Source organism: Pungitius pungitius, chromosome 4 (assembly GCF_949316345.1).
Source record: "Pungitius pungitius chromosome 4, fPunPun2.1, whole genome shotgun sequence".
In the NCBI taxonomy this organism is placed as follows: Eukaryota; Metazoa; Chordata; class Actinopteri; order Perciformes; family Gasterosteidae; genus Pungitius; species Pungitius pungitius.
This window is the reverse complement of record NC_084903.1, coordinates 13,264,770-13,290,417: the sequence shown is the minus strand read 5'-3', so window position 1 is coordinate 13,290,417 and position 25,648 is coordinate 13,264,770. Positions and strand designations below refer to the sequence as shown.

General features: G+C 44.5%; 2 protein-coding genes across 2 annotated transcripts in view; one reads left to right on the top strand and one right to left on the bottom strand.

The window, feature by feature from the left end:
- Window positions 1-25,648, bottom strand: part of rpl13 (ribosomal protein L13) — a 321,135-nt gene that overhangs the window by 51,375 nt on the left and 244,112 nt on the right. The window lies entirely within an intron of this gene.
- The window catches only part of zfhx3b (zinc finger homeobox 3b), a 125,826-nt gene that overhangs the window by 57,605 nt on the left and 42,573 nt on the right, over window positions 1-25,648 (top strand). The window contains exon 6 of the mRNA XM_062561767.1: window positions 13,841-14,072. Within this exon, the coding sequence (XP_062417751.1) occupies window positions 13,841-14,072 (232 nt within the window). The remainder of the gene's footprint in view (window positions 1-13,840; window positions 14,073-25,648) is intronic.

Below are 25,648 nucleotides of genomic sequence, written 5' to 3'. Positions count from 1 at the left end.
GAAGAGCAGACAGCAGTGAAAGTTTACGTCGCCGCTGAACTCCAAGGCTCCATCCTAGATCATATACTATATTTCCTCCCTACCTTCCATGCCTGCCCCACAAACTCTTCTGTATAATGTCACCACATTCAATCAACACCAACCCTGAGATTAAGGACTGCTGAATAATTCAAACTTGGATCCATCCTTCAGATGTCACTAGATAAGATTTTCCTTACGCTTGTTGCAATTGTCATGTTGAAATAATTTGAACCATAAGGGATCCCTGTGCGACTTCGGCTCAATGAGAACTCTGGGAGCTGTTAAAGTTTTAACATGAAATTGTGAGATCTGAAATGCAAATGAGCATTCAAATGATCAATGTATTAATTTGCATGCCGAGAGGCATGAGAGAGAAAGAAAGAAAGGGGAAGTGTATCTTAAAAAGTTCTATAGTATTTTATTATTTGTTGATGTTTGAGGAGTATTTACTTATGTAGTTATGAGTCCCCCTTTGACTTTAATCGTTCACTCTTTCACACACAATCCATGCTTTTGTGCTCACCTGCATCCAGACACATCTTCCTGTTTGTCATTTCACAGAAGGTTCTTAAGAGAGAACAGCTCGGAGACACCAGTAGCTTCGTGGCAGCCTGATACAGATTTTTTAGTTTTATTGGCAATCGGCTCATTTAGAGTTTCTGATGGGATGAAATGTCAAAAATGTCTTGGGTTATGGGATATCAAATAGCCTTAAACCACAGACTTAAGCCTTAAGCATTTAAAACCGGAGCCAAATAAAGGTAATTCAGGTAAACCCTTCAGAAAATGCAATTATTCTGTGAAAAGACAAAGATTTCAGGACCTCCAATTTCCATCTTCCTTTCACATCAAATGGAGCTTGCCATTCAATGGTCCTTGTGTACAGCCATTGCTCATTTTTGTAAAGCTTTGTACTGAGCTAACTACCTAGTCGGCACTTTCATTACTTAGTGGGGGGGGGGGTAGGATTGTGTAATTTATATATGAAAATCAAACACTATCTGCCATCTCTGATCAGAAGCAACAGCCATCAGGCCAGGGTTACCAATGCAGAACAGGAAAAGCCATTAACTGCCAATCACTGCATCGATCGACAAGCCAGTCCACCAGTACCACCCCCTCTCCACACACACCCACCGCCGCCCACAGACACACAAATACAGTTCAGCGGCTTTTACTGTACAGTGCGCGCAAATGCATTAACGTGCACACAGTCTTGCCTCTACCTCACATCACCTTCTGCACCCGCACAACATGATGGTTGAGTTCGCCTTGTTCTCGCTTGAACGGTGTTATCTTTTTAAATGATCTCCAGTCTAGATGGCAGTATCAACATCAACTGTTCAGTCTCGATAAAGGTTGTCTGACTTTTCTTTTATTGGCTCACTAAACCCAATGTGTTACTTGAAGGACAGTCAAGATGCCGTTAAAAAGATATTTACTTTACTAAGCATAGATTTGTAATCCACTCACTACTGAAATGTGTTTCATTAAAGTCTATTGCCTGGTCAAAATCAGAGTAGACACCATTCTGATTGTTCTCCCTCCCTTATTTTTGGAGTAGACGCTCAGATAAAAAAAAAAGTTATGTTCCACATGAAGTGGGGGGGGGGCGCAAAAGGAAAAAAAAACGGATTGATTTTTTTTTCTTCGACATTTTCAATGGTGCCGCTAGAACTGAGGGTCATTAGAAGAATATTTACCTACTTCCCAATCTAATAGAGATGCTGTCTATGAGAGTGATCTACACCGGAGGTCAGGGCAGAGGGGAGCAATTAAAGCATATGGATCCAGAAGCTCTGGGCCCACTGTGTTGTGTGTGTGTGTGTGTGTGTGTGTGTTGTCAGAAACCGATGAACTACAGGGGAGGCGGAGCCCTTCTTCTTGAACGTGGCTGTATTAGATCATAACGCATTGTTGCCGAGGAACAAGCGATGCGATGGTCAAGGGCACGAATGCATAAGTGTGTTCAGGTCCACGCACAGGCAGATGCTTGACTATGCGATTACTTGCTCTGGTGGGATTGGTCTTCTCTGGGCCACACAATGGCCAGACAGAACCGATATGATGGATGTGGCCTGAGGCCTATGCGCTCTGTGGTGGCCTCATCCACACATGAGCTACAGGGAGAGGGAGGGAACACAGTAGGGAGGGAGGGAGGGGGGGATGGAGGGCAGGGATACAAACCAGACCAGCCATTTTCCTCGTTCCGCTCATAAATATTTGTGTGGCTGATTTATAAACAGTGGAGCAAGAGAACAGATCAAAGGGAACTGTAACCAGCTTATATAAAAACTGGGGCTTTTTCACGACACTGCCCTGGACACTATGCCCATGGCTATTAAAGACAAAGCTATATATCACGAAGCATATTGGCAACATGGCAGGACAACTGCATGGCCTCTCACGTTAGAGCTCGGTCTGCCCCTAGTTGTGACTGTTCGTACAGTCTCAAACACTAGTTAAAGCCAATCAAAGTGTGATATAGCTAAACCTCAACCTTCTCTCAGCCTGTGTAAACTCCCCCGCCAGGTCAGTGGCTACTTAGGTGGGTTTTAAATGGCTGTAATAATGCGAGGCAGCCATAATAAAACATAGCAATGCAGTGAAGAGTCACTGTGTCCTGGTAGTGGTAGAGGGGTGTTCGTCACACTAGACAGCTGCACATGCTGATTCAGGCAACACAAAGGCCAAGCCTCCTGTATGGCAGAGAGGAGGGATTAGGGTGAAACTGTGTGTGTGTGTGTGTGTGTGTGTGTGTTGGAGTACAGTCATGGCCTCATGTCTCCAGGCACTGGCAGACATGGACGTCCACGACCACAGCACTGCAGGCCTGTTTGGAGCAGAGCAGACATTTCACACCAACGAGCAAAGTTTACCTCCAGCCAATCCCCCATCTGAAATGACACGCTCATGCACACATATATTTCTTATCCTGACCCAGCTCCCCACGCCTACCATTCATATCACTGCTCTGGGTTCAAATCTGAGAGAGGAAGACGCACTCGCCTCAGCCTCTGATTACGAACGGTTATAGCTGGCAGATGCAGAGGAGCGCCACAGAGATGGCTGTTGGTTGACCTCTGTGGGAGGGAGAATATGGCACGGTTAACGGGAGAGAAAAGAAGGCCTTTTTCAATGGATATTCTCCCCCGTTTGCCCCCCCCCAGCAGGACGGGGTGTGCTCAGTGTGGTGTGCTCAGGCCCGGGAGAGTTGCTGCTAAACAGCCTGTCTTTCTGTGTGTGAGTGCCTGGAGACATCTGGTTCTCTGGCTGTGAGAACACAGTGGCATTATTTTTTCAGGCACGTCACCTAGTGCTTACATAACAAATGGGTTCAGGTTTTTGCTATAGCGTGGTGAATATATATATATATATACATGTAGCGTTACATTTTGACAATTTATCCTGCAGATTAATTCTACCCCTGGTGAGTCGGAGTCTGCGGGGAGTTCAAAGTCCTGCTGAAAATCACAGAGCTGATGCTGAATGAGGCAGACTTGCGGCAACCTGTGGTCTGGGAAGGGTTACTGAATTATTTCTGATGGTTTCAGGGGTAACTGTCCGACCACAGGACTCTGGGATATTAATCATTTATTTGGTTGTCCGCTTCGGCTGATTAATCAATTTGAGTAGGATCTGCAGGATTAACTACCCTATTATTCCCCTGTAAGAACAGATAAGAGATAAGACTTTAAAATATCATATTCCATTCATCATTTATTTTTAGGTCCCTGCTGATGAGGGTGAAATAAAAACTGAGGTGAGATTATGCAGAACAGCAACATGGGGGGAAGCGTTGGGGGAGGAGGTTGAATGAGGAGAGAAAAAAAAATCTAACTGCAAATTTTAGTGCTTTAGAAGACGGGGGTGGGGGGGGGGCTGTACAGCTTTGTATGTCTTTTAAACATGGCACAAAAACTAAGTTGTGCAGCTGGGAGTGAGAGAGCAGAGAGACAAGGGGGGCGGAGAGATCCGAGTAACAGGAAGTTGATGAGAAAGTGATAGCTGTCTCCACCTGGAGTACAGCCTGAGCCGTGTTCGGGGGGGGGCAGGGAAGCCGTGGAGAGGAGTGAGCTGCTCTGTTTGAGTCCTACTCCGCTCTCTTGTTTCGGGTAAGTTTAGCGCTCATACCGAGCATAGCTTGATAACTGATCCAACGCTGTCACAATTCCTGTTTACCCCGCTATCTGTTCAGTCTATACATTCTCAATCTGCCAGCTGATTAATGTGTTATGTCATGTGGTAATGCCTTTGATTCCAACATGCCTCCGTTTGTAAATACAAGAGGCACTCAAAAGGCTGTGGTTTCTTTACAAGCATGGCGCCCCCGGCGCTCTGGTTGGGAATGCATTGAGGGGAAGAAGGATTGAAAGAGTAAGGGAGGGAGGGAGAGGTGGTTAGAAACTTTATACACTTCCCGTTGCTCCTCTGCCAACCCTTCTCCCCGCTGCCTCTGGTTGTGCAGGCAGGCAGTGAGTGAGAAATCTGAGAGGGAGGAGTGTATCTCTTTTTTTTCTCCTCCTGGCTGAACACAGCATCGTAATTATGCAGTTTTCAGCGGGCTTTGCCTTTTAACACTTTCATCCCGGGTTTGAGATTAGTGCTCAACATGCATGATTTACTGCACAATTACTGAGAAAGAGCTCCATCTAATCGATAAACAGGAAGGGGGAAAGTGATAGGCTTTGAAGTAGAGTTTGAGATTTTTTGCACGATTGAGCAGTGCAGATGGTGCAGCCAGGAAGGGCAGTTTGGCTGCAATGCCAGTCTGTAAAATATCTATTATATCAGGCACGCCTCTTTACTTCACCACCGCTCCAAGCCTCTTTACTGTGCTGAACTATTGGGGTGGAAAATGACATGTTTTTAACACAGAGGTCAGCAACACATTGTCTACATGCCCCACAAAATAGAACAAAATCACAAATTCTGCGAGAAAGTGGGTCTGAATGTTTTCTTTCGTCTGGTGTGCAAACGTCACATGGAGCACTCTTGAGAAGTAGCTTCTTCTGCCTTGGAATAAATGTCCCCAAATGGGCAGCCAGCACAATGACCTCCATGATACTTGCTACTGGGCATGAGAAGTTATTTTAGGAAGATTTAATAACCGGCCAGCGCGTCTTTCTGGGGCTTTGTAAAGCATTTTGCTAGCGCTAGCTAAGCAATTCTAAGCCTTCTTCCAATTAGTCTGGTCTGTTTGATTTTTTGTTTGTTTTTTGTGATGACAACTATATCTCAGATGCAATTATGCTGCACTGGGAATGATGAGGGTTTAGGTTATTGATCCTTAATTGATCACCTAGATCAATGAGCACTTTTGTTTCTTTTATTATGGAAAGTAGTCACAGTAGTAGACTTTTTCTTTTTTGGGCTAATGAGCAGGCCCAGCAGAATGACCCTGTGAATACATCCGTGTTGGCAAGTAACATTGTATTAGCGATGGCTGAGCTGTTAACAAGGCGGGTACCGCACAGAGTAAAATTCATCAACTGTGCACCACATTCATTTAGACATTGCTCATAGGCTACAATGGGTTTTTTTATTTTATAAAAAAAGTGGTCCTTAAAAGTGTGTGGGTGGAGCAACATTGTGTCTTTCTACATTTTAAGGACAGAGGTTTTCTTCAAAATGGTAATGGCTGTTAGGGGTATGGGATTTTGATCCAAAATATGGAAGCAATAGTATTACTACACTTACATATTTAACTTTTCATCTCTAGTTTACACTTTAAGTGGAATGTCAGGCTTTCACTCGTTAAAGTTGCCGTTTTTAGTTACAAGAGTTGACAGGTGAATCGGGTGGGTGTTTTGTGCCTGAATTGCTTGAAGAACCCTCAACAAGAGTTTCCCTCCAACAAGGCACTTCATGTTACATGCAAATAAGCCCACATATAGACCCACTCTCTATAGTCACCTCCACTCAACCCACTCATTAATTTTAATTTTAAGAAGAGGACCTCTCAAAGGCCATGTTGCTCCTTTTGTCGGCGCAGTGCTTCTAATAGAGAGAGCGGTCTAATACTGGGTTAAATATTGACACGCGCTGAGCTCATCTTCACTGTTCTTAATTAGCTGGTGTCTCTAGAAAGCTTGTGTAAGGGCAGGGCATGAACAACTAACATTTCCCTGGATGAGATCCCAAACACCCTCTCCCTAAAAAAGCAATCTATGAATTTTACATAAAACGGATACAGAGTAGTCAGAAAACATACAATGTTACAGTTGCCTGAAGCAGCAACCAATTATGTGGTGATGAAATATTCACACTGCCAAACTGAGTACGCCAGGAGTGAAAGCTAGATAACACAAGCCGGAGGAGGCTGTATTCTGTGTCTCCTCTCTGCCTTTACGTCAGGGGGAAATGTGGAACAGGAGATCAGCTGATGACAATAGGCTTAGAAGCTAGAGCTGCAGACCTGCAGTCGGGTAAGTATAGCTTTTGGTCACCCCCTCTGCAGTGGGCTCATTTAAGGGCTTCTTCTGGATCCGTCCACAAGGTGGGGAGGGCACACGTAATATTAACGTTGACTCCATCGGAGCCCTAGCCAGACAACCTTTTGACTTCTGATGACTACTCCCTCAAAATAATATGGCAATGAATCTGCATTCACGAGAGAGTGCGATGTTTGTTCTTAAGGACTAATTGTGTTTGGGTAATGTGCCTGCTCTGAATTTAATTCTCACTGACTGCATTCATCATTGCGAGTGGTGTTGGCCTGAATCTCTATCCAACACCCTCCTATCCCCCACTGACCCGCTCACTTTTGTAGGGCTCTTTCACATCCGCCCTCCCTCAAATGCGTTTTTCATCCATTGCCTCCTTCTTAAAACGAGAGTTTGGGGTGGCTGCACAAGGCTTCTGTGCTATTTTGTGCCAGCGAGTGACAAATCAAAAGTTAGTGAGATGTAGGAGACTCTTGTAAGCTGTGTGGATGCAGGGTCGCCTCGGCCTTTTAGCCCTAGCGAGACATCAGTGAGCTGCAGTACAGCCGAGCCCAGATGCAGATCCAGTTGTTCTTCCATTGGGAGCCCTAAATAGTTCAGATCACACAACCAAGTGCGGTGCCTTTCACACCTTCCTGAGACATTTCTATAAACCACATTGGTTAGAGATGATACAGGTAATACAAGATTAGTCTGATTAGATTGACAGGTTTTGCCGTCGTCCACATGATAAACGCCAGCCAGATAAACAGGAAGCATCTGAAAAAGCACACAACTTGTTACGTTGGCCGTGATTCAGCTTCAAAGCATGCAAGGCTGCCCAATTTCTTTGCCAAAAGACAGGGAGTGGTTTGTAGAGTAATATTAGTGGCCTCTGGATGCAGTCACCTTGTCTGCTTGTGGATAACACTTAAATACCGGGGTGGAGCATTGAGACGTTAGGTTGGTGCTGTGGGTGAATAAACCACATGTTTTCTTTCCATAGACTTGGTTGTTTTCTCTGTTTCCCATGACAATCTCGTTGCAGCCTTAAGAGTTTTAGAGATATTACTGTTTAGAATTATGGATTTTTTAAACTGCATGATCACAATTAAAATACTTTTTATTTTCCTGCCTAATGTCATGAGTTATCATTTGGGATAAGAGTTTCACTCATTCAACCACTTGTTATCCAAACTCTAAATCTGAATCTCTCCACCCACTGCGCAGCCTCCTGTTTTGCCAAAAAAAAAAAGAGCAAGAAATAAATAAGTAATTAATGTCACCACTGTACAAAATGGACTCTCTCTCTCTGGGCAATGAAGAGAAGGGCTGGGGAAGGTCCTGATTTGGCCCAATATGCTTCCAGATGGTACCTTGCCACTACACATGTCATCAAGTGTCAGTAACAGTTGTTTGGGTTTCCCCATGGCTCCACCCTGCTTTCGCCTCCTGCAGGCTTTCTCATTGCACTGCAATACTAGCAAGCTCCTCCCAGCGTGGCTTTCATAAAATCACCAGGGGGTTAAGCTGTTAATTAGCTACTGAAAGAGGAGGCCAACAGCTTGTTGTTAATTTGCTTTACTTTTTTTTCTTCTTCTTCTTCTTCTTATTTGGATATTGACATCATTCCCTGCCTATTTTTGAGTCATCGCCGTGTGTCACAAAAGCAGGACCGAGCTCATTAAGAACAAAGGAAATGTGTTTGTCTGGCTACGATGAGAAGTGCACATTATGTATGTATAGCCATGCTTATCCAAATGTTCCTAATGAGAAAGACCCTGGGCACCAGTGTTGGGCTCCTGTGGGCATCGGCCCAGGCTCGTTATCACCACACAGGGCATTGATCTCCCTACCGCCCGCTCGCTTATCCTCCGCCTCTCCCCCACTCAAAGACAGTGACTCCCACATGAATTATGTGGACGCATCGATCAGCCGATTGAGAACCATTGTTTAGAGCCCTGGGTCATTATTGAAGGAGGGATTACCCAACTCTTGTTTTGTGCGTGCGCATGGGAGAGTGTATTACTCAGCTCCTTGTCACTGCATATACTCCTTAGCTCAGCTTAGATTTGCAACGGCTAAAGACAAATGTGCACACCCTTACACATGCACCGAACGCGTACAGCAGCCTACACAATCAACATGGCCCAAATGACTGCCGGCATTGATTGCCTTCCCTCCGCAATTATGTTCCCATTGTTTACTTTCTAGCATCTTACTCATTCAAACGGAATTCAATAATTATCGCTTTATTTAATGTTAAAGTAAGTAAGAGTGGTGGGAGTGGAGCACCAGTAGCTATATTGTCTTTAAGTGTCTCCATGACCCCTCCCCTACTACTTGGCCTATGTACGAAACTCTCTCCAAGGACACCTACAGCCATCCATCTTGACCCCGCTGCGCTCTCTTGCGACACAGAGGTCCGCTTTGTTTCTCTATTCCCCCCCAAAGACCAATATTTAGCCTGTTTTTATTCACAAGTATGATTCACAATCATTTCTACAGCTGGAGAAGGCAGAAGAGGAAGCGACTTAGCACGGAGGGACAGGATGCGGTGCAGAGGTGGCCGGTGCTCAGAAGAGTAACAGAGAAGAAAGGACAAGGGTGCTGATGAGGTCTGGGAAGCACTGGGTCGGCAGTTTTAGCCTGAAGTATACGGTCCCCCTAATCCACAACCTAAGTTTCAGGCATGTTGCAGCTTGCAGTGGCTAATTCAAAGCAGCCACCGCACTTGGCACCCAGAGGGGCCTGTGGTTGGAGCTGTGCTTCGTCCTGCTGGCGGACGGGGAAACACAGGCCAGACTGCGAGCACTCGCTGACTTCACACACTCTGCTTTGCTTTCCTAAATAACTTGCTTACGTTCCAGGGGGTTCCCACAGTTTAGATTTATGAGAAACAAGCCTCTGCATATGTACAAATACACTGCTGCTGGAGAGACGGCGGTCGTTAAATCAAAATAGTTTCATTGACTAGATCGCAACCCCAAACTTTATCCTCATCATTTAAAATGTAACATTCCTGATTCATAACCTTCTTAATTAGGCAGTGCTTGGGAAAAATGCTTTTCTTGTTTTCTCTTTTGGATAGAAAGGGATAGTAAGACATAAGCATGTACTGCATAGGTGTGTTTCCACTCCCTTTGGTCAACCTAACAAGCACATTACATTGTTTCCCTTTAGACTGAAATAGAGTTACCTCACTGGTTATGATTGCTGCCAAGACATCACTATGTTCGAATAACAAAGGTGCAGCTTGACTTATTCCAACACATTTCAAGCCAATGACTAGTTGTTGCGTTCCCTTTCCAGATGATAGGGAAAACCCCTACCTGACTCCCACCACTGAGATCTTAGAGGGTAAAATCGTCGAGACAGGCCTGCATTAATCCAATGACTTGTGCGTGAATTGCAGCTTTTTGTGCTGAGAAGAATAATGGTTACAAAGCAACAAACATCCAGCAGACATTTAGAATATCTCACAGAGGGAATTTGGCAGCTCTCTTTGAATTGATAGCTATTTAGCTCAAAGTCATCTGTTTTAATGCTTTCATTTTGCAATAAGAGCCCTGCCAAATTCAATGATGGGAATTACGGAATAATTGTGGTGGTATGTGGTTTTGATTTGAAGGGACTGCATGTTTATACGTGGACAATTCTGATTTTGCTATTGTCCATATTGTTGGACGTGCTCCTTGCTTGTACATGCTGTATTATACTGCTCCATAGGGAGCCATTCTTTGGAATTACTGGCTCTCTGTTTCCCTTCCACCCTTCCAGTAATACCCACCTCTATCTTGTGTTAGTTGGACTCTCTCAGCAAACACACTGTTTTGTGTTAAAGGTGCACTTTTACGTTGCATTTAAGTGGATGGAAATGCAGATATATGCAGTGCTCTGGGTGGGTGGTGAAACTGATACAGGCGTGTATTGCCCACTCAGAGGGCATGGTGCACTGTTGAGTTGTGTAAGAGAGGATGGGGTGGTGCCCACACCGCCCCTGTCCCTCTTTACCTGAAAAAGCACAGAGCACTGCTTCAGCCTCCACAGTAAGAGACAAGGTGCTCCATGGAAGCGAGAGGCTCAAAAAACCATGATGCATTTTTCAACCAGTAAAGTCACCACTGTATAAAACCGGCTTACAAATGGGCTGTTTAGCAGAAAGAACAGATTGATGATCTCATGTTAAATGTAATCAACAACATCTTTTAAACTAACAAATGTAGATAACTATGATTAAGGGTTATTCCACCAGTCTCAAATTTGACGTAAGCATCTTTCCTTCAAAAGACTGAAGTAAAACTAATGTATTCGTACCTACAATCAAAGTTTCTTTGTAATCTAATCTGGTAAATTAGACGATGCAATCAAATGCATTCGGAATGCCCCGTATTATGCTCCCTAGCTCCCCTCTTGTTGGGGCCTCAATAGGCGGCTTAGAAACCCCCCGAGTTGGGCCGACCAACTCCTCCCAGCTCACCATGACTTTTTCATTAAGCCGCCAAATTCCTGCGCTGCAGTTTAAGGTGATTTATCAACTCGGGGCTTCATTGCAGGTTCATAGGAAACAGACATTGACCCTGTCTCGTGCATTATTGTGTTTCACATTCAAAGTCCAATACATGCGTGTGTGACTGGGCGCATGAGGGTGACGGGCCGCGAGAGTAACGTGTCCAAACTGTGTTTGCGGTCTTAGCTGTAATCCTATGGATTATTCCTACGGAATCCAGCGAGAATCCACGTTAGATGGAGTAAGTGCGCGTGATGATCAGAGGGGGTTTGCGCTCACGGGTTGAGCTATGCTGTTCTCTCAGGTATGGGATCATTTTGCCTCTCTGGAATACTGAATGAGCAGGGCCCCACCTCGCTGATCACTCTCCGGTCGGATCTCTCGCCTCGTTTGCTGACTTTAAAATGTTGCAGACCCTATTGGGTCGTGGCCAACGCAGACATGGGGAAAGTGGTGGTTCACAGGTGTAGATGTTTGACATTGTGGACAGCGCCACATGCACTGGGGCAGGCACATTTTAGCTCTGTTGAGGCCGTCTTCTTGGCCCGTCAGGTTTATCGTGAGTTATGGTCGATTCGGGGGCAGGGGGTCTCAGGTTCACTCCTATATAAACCCTGTGCTTTTTATGGGAAACTATAAAACTCCCAGGATTTTTCCCTACCTCCTGGGACTATCTTTGAAGTTTTGGTCAGGTGCTGTCATTTTTTTGAACTAGCCTCTCCTTTTTGGAGTCTTGAGTCATTTGCAGCAAGAACTTTTTTTTTTTTAATTCATTACATCTGCTGTGAGTAGAAGCAGTTTGCATGATGGATTTGGTGTTATCTATAACTGAATCTGTCTCTCAAGTTTCTCTCTACCTTTGTTCTGATGCAATATTTGTGCACAGAGGAAAAAGGGGAGAAGGAGGAGGGCTCCCACAATATCCTGCAACACCTATTCATGACATCATGGACGGCTTAAAACGAGGCGAGAAGGGAGAGCACACAGAGACACAGAGCCTCTTACAATCACCTAATAACTCCATTACACCGAGCTGTGGGGCTCACAAAAAGGAGAGAAAAAAAAACTCTTATTCGTTTTCCTGGAAGCGGTGTCTTAATGCACATTTTAGGTGTAGAAATAAGAAATATGAAACCAAAGAGAATGAAACACAATAGCTCAGAAAACCCCATAGCAATATGACACAATTGCCAGAAAATTAAACATTAGGAGAAAGGGACAAGAGCATTTTAGTGAAGCATAATATTGTTATGACTTTTTTTTCCCACTAGCCTGTCAACACCTGATTTAGAAGTAATGTGGTTAAATGTCTAATGTTCCAAATGCTTTTACATTTTCCATCCAGCCAAACTGGCCATCCAGTGTGGGAGAGGATAGTTCGGTTTATTCTTGACAAAGGGTTACGTTTTTTGTACAATTTTGATCAAATGTTAGGTAAATAAATGCAGGGGCTTAAGCCTATTTCGATGCAGAATTGCTACATGGATTGACTCAACTTTAATCAAAAGCTTTCAGCATCGTCTCAGCACCGTTAATGATAATTAACCTAATGATTTCAGTAATTATCTTCTTACGACAGGTTAATAGTCATCAGTGCATTTTATCTGGTTAGAAATAGCAGATGTTAATAATTCATTTACCTTTTAAATGTATCATTTACCAAAATAGTTTTTCATGTACATACATTTATGAAATAGAAAATATATAACATACAAATATTTAAATAAAGACCATTTTTGGGCTGTTCTCAGCACGCCTTACACGAGACGTGCACGCCAGAAGATTAAGGGCACAAAGAGGAAACATTTTGGTGATTTGCATTGATCGCAGCCATACAAATCCACAGCGAGACTCCACAGTCTGATGTCAGGAGCAGCTTCATGACAGGCACGACACAAGTGGCCGTACCGAGTCGTGGGGCTTTCACTGTAAACACTCTGAAACAATCAGTGTGATGCTTTAGGATGGTGGTCAATAAGTCTGATCCTCACATCGGGCCCCGCCATATTGTGTTGGCCTTGCATCATTGATTGAACCATGCAGGAGGTAATTAGATTTGAGTTCTGTGGTGTGACATGAGGCTGCGGTGGTATGGTGTCACTACGGGGCATTAGGCGTGTTGTGACACCGCGGAGGCCCGGCCCGAGCCGGCCTCGCTGTTGAGTGTTGGAGGGAGCGCTGGGGTTGACAGGTCAATACTGGTGCTGATCGCCCGTCGTCCTGCGGTCGTCCTTCCGCAGTGGAACGTCGCAGCTTCCCTCCGAGTGAACCAAATCTCCCTCCTGCCTCGCCGCCGGCTCACTTCGCCTCTCCTCCTCTGAGAGAGTCGGGGATTTAACTCGCCGTGATCAATATTTAGTATTCCATGCGTGAAACAAGCAGATGTTTGGAGTTTCCTTTTCACAGACGGGAGGCTTCTGTTGAGTGAAGGGGATCAATGCTCCCTTCCGCCTGTGAGGCTGTAGACCCACGGCTTCGGGAAGGGTGGCTGATGCCTGCCTGCCTGCCTGCGCTCGTGCCCCTGAGGGTTGCGTGCGTCCTCGGGCTCTCCTGTCCGGTTAGCCCACTGATACAGACACTCACGCAGACAAAGTGCGCAGTCCAAACAGTTGTCCTGAAGTGGAAGACGTCTGGATGTTAAACAACAGGGCTGTGATTGGGAATTGATTTGTTCATTTGCCAACTGTTTGAGTGAAAGTGAGTCGGTGGTGCCTAGCCCGCTAGCTGCCATCTACAATAACCTCTTTCCCTCTCTCCTTCTCCATGTTCATTCTCTCTCTCTCTCTCTCTCTCTCTCTCTCTCTCTCTCTCTCTCCCTCTCCCGTCCCCGCTCTCTCTCTCTCTCTCTCTCTCTCTCTCTCCCTCTTTTCATTCCCTCCCACAGCACCTGCAGCAGCACGAAAATGCGGTGGAGGGTGATGCCTGCTACTACCACTGTGTGCTGTGTAACTACTCCACCAAGGCCAAGCTCAATCTGATCCAGCATGTGCGCTCCATGAAACACCAGCGCAGCGAGAGCCTCAGGAAGCTTCAGCGCTTGCAGAAGGGCCTGCCGGAGGAGGAGGAGGACCTCAGCTCCATCTTCACCATCCGCAAATGCTCTTCTTCTGATACAGGTGAGAAACTTCCCCAGTGGACCTTTTAGTTCGGATCTCCTCGTATGTGTCTGACTTGGTTGTGCTCTCTTGATCTGTCTGCCTCTGCTGCTCTGTCTCTCGTCCACACAAACACTGGTGCGTTGCTCCGCTGATACACCTTAAATGTTTGAGTCATCAAAGTCTGCGTTCAGACTTTTGTCACTCTCTTCATTTTACGTTGACCTGCCAATAGATGTTGAGTTTTTGCCCGATTTGTTTTTAAGAGCTGGCTGTACTTGAAACACAGATGTACTAATATGAAATATAGATGTTATTGTTAGATAAGAGAAGAAGGATATTACACCTCTGGCGCTTTCCTTTTCTCACACTGTTGGAGACAACATTCCTGGGAGTTATGTTAATCTGGTTCCAATAACAATTCCAATTATGTTTTTAACGTCATTAAGTGTTGATCCTATTTTAAGTCAATCTCATTTAAACAAAATAATCCTGCTTTCAGCGGCAAAAGCACTGAACTCTGTTAAACGGGAGCTGTCCTTTGCAGCCATCAAAGACTGATATTGAGACGGGGCATTAAGGCCAGATACGGAGGAGACGAACAACAACAACAACAAAAGCAGCTGCAACAACAACAAACACACAGCTACAACAACAGCAGCGCGACTGAAACAAAGTGCCTCGGCTGCTCATTTATAATGGACTGATTAGGAAGCGTGAGCCGCCGGTCAATTAACACTCTTTCTTAGCAGATTTGGTTTTCCAATTGCTTTAACTCCTTTTCCCCGACAAAAAGGCTCTATTGTATGTCCCTCCAAGAGGGAACCATTACTTCCCTCGCACACATACTCTGGGAAGGGGCGAGGTGGGGGATGGGGGGGGGGGGGGGGGAGGGGCGGCGGCATCAGTCTGTAAAGATGCTTTGTTCCAAGGAGGCAGGGATAATGAAGCCGGCGGCCGGGAAATTGCGCAAAAGGCAGTCACAGATCTGAAGCAAATCATTAGAGAACATATTTAGCCGAGCAATTAGGGACAATTAAGCTTTCTGCTCGCTGCACTCCAAATATGTTAATGACTACAGTACAGCGGACAGGCGAACATGCAACGGCAGGAGGAAGAGGCCGTTTAGGTTAAAAGGGTTGGGGTCTGAGAATTGACTGTTTTTGTGTTTGGTTGTTGTCCTTTGTCAAAAAAACATAATAGTATTTTTTTTTCATAGCTAGATGCCCATGTTGGGGCCAGGTTGAGGCAATCGAGCTTCAGGTTAGGTAATGGGCCCCTGCAGTGGGGCTGTGTGTGGGTAGTACCATTACACACACATTGACAGCAGTCACTTCCCTGCAGACCATCATCACATTACAATATACCTTCACTTACTTACTTGGGCAGACTAATATTCATGGAATAAAAAGGCGCCTTCATTCTGCTCTCTTACAACAAGCTCCAGACGGATAGCCTTATCACAAGATCAGTAACTATGACGTAATATTATTTTATTTTTTTAAATCTAGCATTACCTGGCGTCAAATGTCGCCAATAATTATCATACCTCTTTGTCTGTAACTGTTAACTCTAAATCAGCTGACCTCTCACTTCTAACATCTTACACGTTCCAACAGCCTCAGCTGCGCTGGCTCACCTCCCAGCTCCACCCCTCCACCAGAGCTCAACCATTCCCATAATATTTAATTTCCTATTTGCTAGCTCTTTTTTTTTGTGGTTGGAGCCGATCTTTGGCTCGTTAAAACCGCTCACGGCAACTGATACCTTTCTATGACAACAGAGAAATTACAAATGGTGTGTTTTACACTTCACACTGTTGCATATTAATGCCCCTTATAAGGATGCAGCAGACTGTGGGGATTCGTTGCCACTTATCTCTTCGGACTGTATGTCCAAGGAGAGCAAGGCCAGCAGAAATTAGGTTTCTTTCTAATTAGACTAACGCAGGAGTCAAAGGCTTGCATTGTTTTAATTCATGCTCATACTGGAATTGTGCAGCTTAAGCACGTTGCTTTGTGGCTCCGCCTCCACTTGTCTTCTTTAACCCTTTTATATGTGGGGAAACAAAGGGACCAAAGATGGACCCCAGCCACACAGTGGTGCCCTGTGTGCAGAGATCACTGAATAATGCTCAGCGATGACTTGCTAATGCACTGTCTGCAGCAGCGCTTGCCTTCTAGTATTTAGGACAGCGGCTCATTACCAGGTGGCGGGTAGACACAAAAAAAGAGAGACATGAATGTGAGAGAGAAAGCGGAAGGGAAATCTCAAAAGTTCCCAAAAGCACCCACTTGTGAGGACATCTGATTTGACGGCATGAGCACAAAAATTACTTTAGGCTTAGTGCTTACAGAGAGAAGGTGTAACCTAGTGTCATGTCAATGTCTTTTTTTAATGGTGACACCGTTAAGAATCTGGATTGGTGCATATGAGTGACCGATATACACTCACCGGCCACTTTATTAGGTACCCCATGCTAGTAACGGGTTGGACCCCCTTTTGCCTTCAGAACTGCCTCAATTCTTCGTGGCATAGATTCAACAAGGTGCTGGAAGCATTCCTCAGGGAGTTTGGTCCATATTGACATGATGGCATCACACAGTTGCCGCAGATTTGTCGGCTGCACATCCATGATGCGAATCTCCCGTTCCACCACATCCCAAAGATGCTCTATTGGATTGAGATCTGGTGATTGTGGAGGCCATTTGAGTACAGCGAACTCATTGTCATGTTCAAGAAACCAGTCTGAGATGATTCCAGCTTTATGACATGGCGCTTTATCCTGCTGAAAGTAGCCATCAGAAGTTGGGTACATTGTGGTCATAAAGGGATGGACATGGTCAGCAACAATACTCAGGTAGGCTGTGGCGTTGCAACGATGCTCAATTGGTACCAAGGGGCCCAAAGAGTGCCAAGAAAATATTCCCCACACCATGACACCACCACCACCACCAGCCTGAACCGTTGATACAAGGCAGGATGGATCCATGCTTTCATGTTGTAGACGCCAAATTCTGACCCTACCATCCGAATGTCGCAGCAGAAATCGAGACTCATCAGACCAGGCAACGTTTTTCCAATCTTCTATTGTCCAATTTCGATGAGCTTGTGCAAATTGTAGCCTCAGTTTCCTGTTCTTAGCTGAAAGGAGTGGCACCCGGTGTGGTCTTCTGCTGCTGTAGCCCATCTGCCTCAAAGTTCGACGTACTGTGCGTTCAGAGATGCTCTTATGCCCACCTTGGTTGTAACGGGTGGTTATTTGAGTCACTGTTGCCCTTCTATCAGCTCGAACCAGTCTGGCCATTCTCCTCTGACCTCTGGCATCAACAAGGCATTTCCGCCCACAGAACTGCCGCTCACTGGATGTTTTTTCTTTTTCGGACCATTCTCTGTAAACCCTAGAGATGGTTGTGCGTGAAAATCCCAGTAGATTAGCAGTTTCTGAAATACTCAGACCAGCCCTTCTGGCACCAACAATCATGCCACGTTCAAAGTCACTCAAATCACCTTTCTTCCCCATACTGATGCTCGGTTTGAACTGCAGGAGATTGTCTTGACAATGTCTACGTGCCTAAATGCACTGAGTTGCCGCCATGTGATTGGCTGCTTAGAAATTAAGTGTTAACGAGCAGTTGGACAGGTGTACCTAATAAAGTGGCCGGTGAGTGTACGTGGAACAAGAAAGAAAAGGGTGTGGAGCGGATGCAAAACCTTTTGGCGAGCTTGGATGTTAGAGGTTGCACTCAACCTCTAACATCCAAGCTCCCCAAATTGGGTGTATGATGACCTTATTCAGTATGAATGATGTTCACCAGGGCATATAACTCAATGACACATTGAGGTTTCTCAGTCGACATTTAATAGAGTTATTGAAAAAATCATCGTTATTTTTTGAGGGTAGAACACAATGGGATCATGGCTCTAAAAAGGGCAAAGTTAAATTGCACAGAAGGTTGGATGCCCTTCTGTGAGAATTATTTGCTTTGTTGTGTGTGTGTGTGCATGTGTGTGTGCATGTGCGTGTGTGTGTGTGCATGTGCGTGTGTGTGTGTGTGCGTGTGTGTGTGCGCGCGAGCGAAAGAAATCGAGATTCAGGCGACAGCATTTAATACTGGTAAAATATTATTAATTTGTTCAATGACAAACGTCCGTGCGTTTATGTTTATGGAGGAGGCAGAGTTGGAAAAGGAACTTGGCTGACAATGCGGATTAGCTCTCGCCGTAAATCTGCCTCGGTCACAGATGGCAGGCCCTTGATCGCCGGGCTGTGACGGCTTGGCTCTCCATCGCAGGAGGAAATCCCTGTCGGTGGGTTCGACGAGGCTGGGAAGGAGGAGGCTCGGGCTGCCACCACAACACATGTAGGCCTGGGAGTAAAAAGGGCTAGTTTGCGAATCGGTCGTCTTACTTTTACTGAGCACACCCGGAGTGCTTGTAAGTAGAACTTAAGCCTCCAGTTCTGATTAGTGTTACTTAAGGACCAGTTTGAGAAACTTGGGCGCGGGGAAACTGTGTGCATAAGGATGCATACAAATGACTGCATAACAGTACTAATCAAAATGACATCCATTGTTTATTTGGCTAAACGAAGTGCACATTCACGGTCACACAACTAATAGCGAGGCCTGTCCTTACAACAGAGGCAGTTTTATTCCCGCATAATACTTGAGATGCTCTATACAAGCTGGAAAATGGACTACAACAAAAATAAACTTAAGTAATTTATATTTTCAGACAAGGCATCTCAGATTGAGCTCACATTGAAATTGAAGGAAGGCAGACGGAATTTGTTGATATCCAATCTGTCAAAACATTTTAACTTCCTAATATCTTATGCACTATATTGAACTAGGCCTTCATGTCTTAATGGGTCCCCTACTTCGAGGTCCTATCTACTTATAAACATGGTTTTACGCTCCCCTGCTTTCATTCGCTATCATACCATACTGTCTGCATGTTCAGTGGTGCAAGTTTAAGCTGCTAAAGCCAGGTAAAATCGGAGGTGAGCCAGGCCACGCTCTGATGACGTGCAATGGCCATAGTCTGAGCTTCTGCTCCCCAGGGCCCAGAGAAAACCATTTCTGGAATGTCCTCCTTTATTTATGCTAGTTACAATGCAAAGTAAACCTTTCCAGAAACAGGATATTGTAGCCCCTAACCACAAGACTCTTTTCTACATGCCATATTACGGCCAATCTGAAAGTAAGTTGTATAGACAGACGCTGCCGCAATGCACTTTTAATAAAGGCAGTTATTGCACTCATGATGCAGAGTGGATATGAGGATGAGGACGGTGCAGGCCCGGATGAGTAGGGCCCCAGAGGGTTCTGCAGCTCAGCCAGGCCTGCGTCCGTCGCCTGCCTTCTAATCCCTGTCCGAAGGGCATCGAGGCAGCATAGGAAATTGTTTGCTGTCCACAGAACGTGCCAAATAAAATAATAATAATAAATACATTGCTTTTCATTTTGACAATATTACACAAGACTAGACGTTTATTAAAAAGCAGAGATGACGGCCTCGTGGATTTTCAGTTGTCCATCAGCATTCATGTGACCATTCTGCTTTAACTAACTAACTTAACACAATCTGTTCTTTCCCTCTGCCCCCTGCTTTATGAACCAGTTTGGTCTGAATTTCTATGCTGGCTCATCTTAAATAGCCAATTGACCAGAAAGCCACCACACTATTCTGGGATGGCTGGGATGGGCTGTGAATAAAAATGTCTTCTGTCCAGGTTTTTAGCAACCCACCAGGATAAACCCTCGTTCTGTAAATACTTGCCAGCTCAGCCCCCCCCCGGCTGGAAGGCTGCTCGTGTGTCCTGGTTCTGCAAGCCTGTCCAATTGATCCGGCTTCCAAGAGAACAAGGGCAGCATAAATGGCAACGTTGAACGTTCATATGCACAAAGCGACAATAAGAAAAAGGATAAAGTCAATGAGGAATGGTTGAAAGCTATATTGTCTCCATATAGCTTTTGGAACTTTGTCTTGTGTGTGCCCTGTATGTTTGGAGCCCCACGTATGACGTTAGCGTCAGTTATGTCATGTGGGTGTAAATATGCGGCGGAATTTATTTTTCCAACTCGCATAGCCATAAATGAGCACACACATAGGTGTCCACATAGAGAATTAGGACATGTGTGGGTGCGAGAGCCTCTAACTGTCATCAGGCCCATTTTCAGAGACTGGCAGCACATTATAATATTGGTTTCCCTCTCGCTTGTCATTACCACACACTCTTCTTGAAAGCCGATCCCGAAAGATAGACAGTCCATCAGGAGACAGTCATCTCATTTGTACTTACTAAACGTGTTAATGAGTTCTATTTTCAGGCCTTGAGGCTTTGCTGCTGGATATTGGAGCAGAGGTGGTGTAAGGTGCTGCATGGCAGGATCAGGAAGAGCTCAGAGGGAGGGGAAGGAGGTAATGCAGTAGCCCTCCGCCCCGCATGTCACTGACACGGAGTGACCACAGGCTCCGCCGGGGCTGTCAGTCAGGGCTCATGCCGGGGATTCTGTGGTTGCAGATAGACACAGCCAGTGGAGGAGAGAATAGATTAGAGGGAAGAGACATGATGGCTGTGATGGGTTTAATTATAGCAGCCGTCGTGTCACTGCCATACAGGTACATGAGATGATGGAGAAACAAGGCAATGTAAGAAACTGGAGGAGGACGTTTTTTCTCTTGAGTGACTGGTTTATATGAGATATGTTCAACAGAGCATGTATGTAAAGTATTTCAGTACAACTAAGTGAAAAATGGGACTTTTCTCTTGTATATCTTTCGACACATACTTGGGCAAATACTTCTCCACAAGTGTAACTAACACAGCTCCTCTCACACTTTTAACTTCATTACAGTTACAAAGAGCCAGTTGTGGTTTAAACCCAATTTGGTTGATTTTCTTTGTCAAAGAATGCGTATCCAGCACATTCTCTACAATGTACTCTGTGAGTACAAATAACTTGCATGCTGTTGCAATACAATGCAGATATATATTTTCTCTTGTTTGGCTTTTCCTCAAATATAGTTGTCATATTTCATTTATTTCCTCCACGCTTCTTATTTGAACTCCAGGCTCACATTATCACCTTACATCCAGCATGTTCTCATCTATAATATTGATTTTAGTTCAAGCCTATGCTTGGTAGTCAAGGAACTAGAACCAATACGTTGTTAAACAAAAAGATTGCTTCACTTGTTGCTATGTTTTTGGTGTTGAATGGTGTTGCTCGCTGTAGAATTAGGCCGCTCAATTTGACCATAGGCAACATCCCCGAAGAAACGGGAGTAAAGTTTGGCAACTATTGAGTCGAGGCTAGGAAAGTTTTATTTAGTCATTTTTAATAAGGCTGTTTGTGCCCCCCAGAGAAAGCCAGTGGATCAAAGGGCATGATCCGTGCTATGGATGAGTTCACCCCGGGTCCAGCAGAGACGATAGTCCTTCCTGACAGCAAAATAAAACCAGAGTGAAGGATGCCCTATCCAGCAGCATGATGCCCTCACACTTCAAAAGCTCAATTTGAATAAAAGCAGATGAAACAAAGACGGGCTGAAAGCACAGATGTTGTTTTTCATTGTCCACTCTCTGATAAATAAGCACGAGTAGTGAACACGGTGCACATGTGTGTATGTTGCTCCGTGTGCGAATACACGTTATGTTGGTTTCGTTTGAAGAAAACCCCTTGCATGGTCAACCATAGAGACACAGAATACACGCAAAACACACATGTACACGTTTTTAGTGCTAAAAGCACTATCAACTAAAAGCAGCCAGGCATATGGCAGCAATGAGAGAAGTGCAGAAATAATTCAATAGTGAACCTTTCTAACCTTTTACCTGTGGGCGTGCGCACCAGTCATTGATTTGCGCTGTGCTTGACAGTACACTACACACCACCTGAGGAGGGTGAGAGGAGGGTGGGTGAAGAGAGATGGATGAGTTGGCTAAAAAAAAAAAAAAAAGGATAATATGAGTGGGAGGAAGGCTCTAGAGGAAGTGGTGTGGGGCATTAGAGGGAACTTTACACAGATGGATCCTGGGAAGGATTCTGGATTCGACCAGTTTCCAGATATGTTGCTCGTCTTGTCCCCGTGCAGCTGGGTATCAGTAGAGGGACAGAAATTCTCACAGCATGTCGCGTGTGATACCATTAGTGTAGTCTACAGTTGGCCGCTTATTGATTACGAAGCACCTTCAGGTCTGGGGCCTCAGTCTGCCAGAGAAGCGTCCTGTAGAGCTGCCACAGAGCGACGCATTGGTTATCTCGGGACATGTGTTGTGAGGTACGCTGTGGTTGATGAGCACAGCCCAGTCATGTCGTGTGGTGGCTACTGTGTGAGCAGTCATCTTGGGAATGCAAGATCCTGTTGGGGGTGGGGGGAGGGGGGGGGATATGTCCACAGTCTGTGACGGTTCAGCCAGACGTGATCACCTTCCTAGTGGTACTAAGACAAAACATTTTTTGTGACATTCCTACAGTTTGACTGTGATTTACGTTGTCCCTCCTGATCCAAATGATGGTCTGTCTCTCACAGTGACTCTTTGTCTGCCTGGAAACGCTGCTGTCGCTGCTGTTTTATAAGTTGGCTGAGAATATCTTCCTCCCACTGTCCATTTGAAACGCGATTGAGCGATGTGATAGATGCAATTTACCAATGAGAAAAGATGATGGAACCATTCACACTGTAAATTTAACAAAGCTACACAACAATGAAGAGGGAAAAGGGATTTATTGCAACAATACAGATTCAATCAATTACCCCAAAAAATATTTCAGATTTTTTTTTTTTAATCCCTGTGCATGTATCCATCCATAGTGATGAAATAAAATGTTGTTTTTATTCCTTGGTAACAGACCCTACAGTGCCTAATTTATACTTTAAATACTAAATCTCAGGGAAATAGCTCTTTACTTGATGAGTAAGTGCAAGAAACTGTTCATTTTTGTTTTTCATTATAAGAAAAGTGTATTTATATATTTTTTTTTTTACAAATTTGCAAATATGCATACAGTAAAAGAGCAAAAGCAAACAACTTAGAAACAGCAGAAAAATACCCTGACAAATCTGAAGCATTACGTTGTTTAGAAAGCAAGCAAAGGTCAATTTTCATGCTGCTCGCTCCGTAAGCATACAGGGCAGCATATCGAGTCGATTCAGCTGCGCAGTCAAGGGGGAAGGACAGTCTCCTTTTTTTTGCGTTAGTCGGCTATGTTGGACCAAGTGCTGCTATAAAAACATTTTCCAGTTTCCACTCAGGAGGCAGATGTTTTTTAAGACATACGTTCACTTGAAGAACCAGTTTGATAGAATATTTTGATGTTTATCTAGAAACACTCAAGTGAGTGGTCTAAAATGATGTGACAGAGCAACAGCCATTTATATATATCTATCTGTTGTTTTGTTTTTAGTCTGTTTTTCCCTTTATATTCTAAGAAATATGGACCTATAAACTGAAAATGATTAACCTCCGCGATGGCTGTGGGTTTCTGCAAACGAGTTCCTCTAAAGTATATGGGGAATGTTTCGAGCACCTGGGAGAGCTGAGATGGGGCACATATTTGTGTGTGAGATGTCGAGTGGAGAACAAAGTGGATGTGTTTGAATCCATGTCACAAGTCGTTGTTAGTCGAACAGACAGGCCAGCGTTCAGAGGCTTACTCGATTGAAGGTGGCACAGGGGCCGGAATGGCAGTCGGAATTAGGAAAATGGGCTGTGTTTTTGTCATGTTAAACTCGTCAATAGAATCTAATTGGGTGGGGGAGAGTGAATGGCGATACATTCTTTGTTTAAGGTGCCTCTGCAGTCACTTTGCAGGACCCATTGTGCATTGACCACAATAGCATTAGTTTGTGCTCTTGTTCTGGACACTTCTTTTCTCTGGCTCTCCGCAGTCAGCTCCTGTCCATTCCACTCTGTCTTCACGCTTTACTTCCACGCTCCACCAGTGCTGAGGACGGGACTCAGAAACATGCCCCCCATCATGATTACCCTGAACCTCACTCTCCTCCTATCCTGTATTATTCCAACATCACCATGCTCGATCCTTTCTGTCCTACTTTATAATCCACACAATTCCAAAGATACCGATAGAGAGGGAAAGGCTCCTTTGCTCAGTCTTTAGTCCACTTTATCCCCAAAAGGAAATCTTTATATTCTTGTTATTACCTAGTTGTAAAATACATACTTTCTTCTCTAGCACCAAAGAATAATGCATCACTTTTTGTTGTTTCACAATCAGCCAAACAAAACAAACCGTAGCAACTCGGACTGACCGACTTATTAAAAAAAGAGACAGCAGCGTAGCACTAAAAACGCATTTCAGTGGGCAACTATTTAAATACACTCCAGTTCTGACAATGATTGAGTTTATTATTTTTATATATATTTTTTTATTAAAGCGTCTTGCTGTGGAGGGAAATATGAAGCAATAATATAGTTATGGCCTTGTTATGATGTAGAAAGTCAATTTCTACTCCTATTAAATATTTCAAAATTTGAATATCTTGATGTTTGGTACAATACATAATCGCTTTGTTCCCTATATCCTGCATATTCACATGGACATTATGTAACAACTTATCTAAGTGAATTTAGTTCACTGTTAATAGTGAAGGTGTAATGATGCATGATAAAAAACGGGTCAAAAATACTAACCGAAGAGCAATTTTGTGTGCATCAAAGTGTAGCTCTTTTGTTACAAAGGTCTTTCCGAACTTTGTCGCATTGTTGATGTACAGTGAGAGATATTGATTGATTAATGCATTAAGTGCTCACAATCCATTAGGTTCTGTGAAAGGGACGGTAGGAAAGAGTTTCTCTTTCTCCCACTGTGTGTTTTCACCTCGCAGTCGTTCAAAGGGCATCATTTTTGCTGGCAAAGTTTATGGGACAAAAGACAGACTGTATGCCAAGTAATGCATTCAAAAGAAAAATGCTTCTCATAAGTGTCAGTTCAATTATTCTGTAAAACTTGACAAGGAACTGCTCTTAGATTACTGCTGCTCATCTCGCCCCAGCTACTGCAAACATGAAAAAGATGTCCTCTGCGTAGTACAAAGAGAGTGAGCCTCTCCACCATATATATATATATATATATATATATATATATATATATATATATACTTTTAAATTCTCCAACGCACAGCAGTTGTCCGTGTATGTGCGCATGTGGCGCTCGCACCAGCGACCTGACTGCTGCGCTTCAAAACCCAGACTTTGCATAACTTTATATGATGGTTTCCAGAACCAATGAGAACAAGGGCCAAAGGGTCGCTGCCTTACCACTTAGTGACACAAAAAAATGTAGACCTTTACTGCTGGGCCCTACGCAGGGAAGCCTGTGAAAGAGGCCTGGGAGTCAGAGAGAAACACGGGCTGCATTAGAGATTCATAACAGTGTGCCATCTCTGCACCTTTCATCTCCACCAGGGCCAGCTCCATTAGGATCTTTTATCTTTGTGCTGATGGCTGCTCTTGATAATGGAGCTGCCGAGAAATCCCAAAAAGTAAAGACTCACCTCTGACACTGCTAGTCCCCCCTTTCTTCAAGTAGCGTAGTGCATCAGAGTACACTAGACAATATATACAC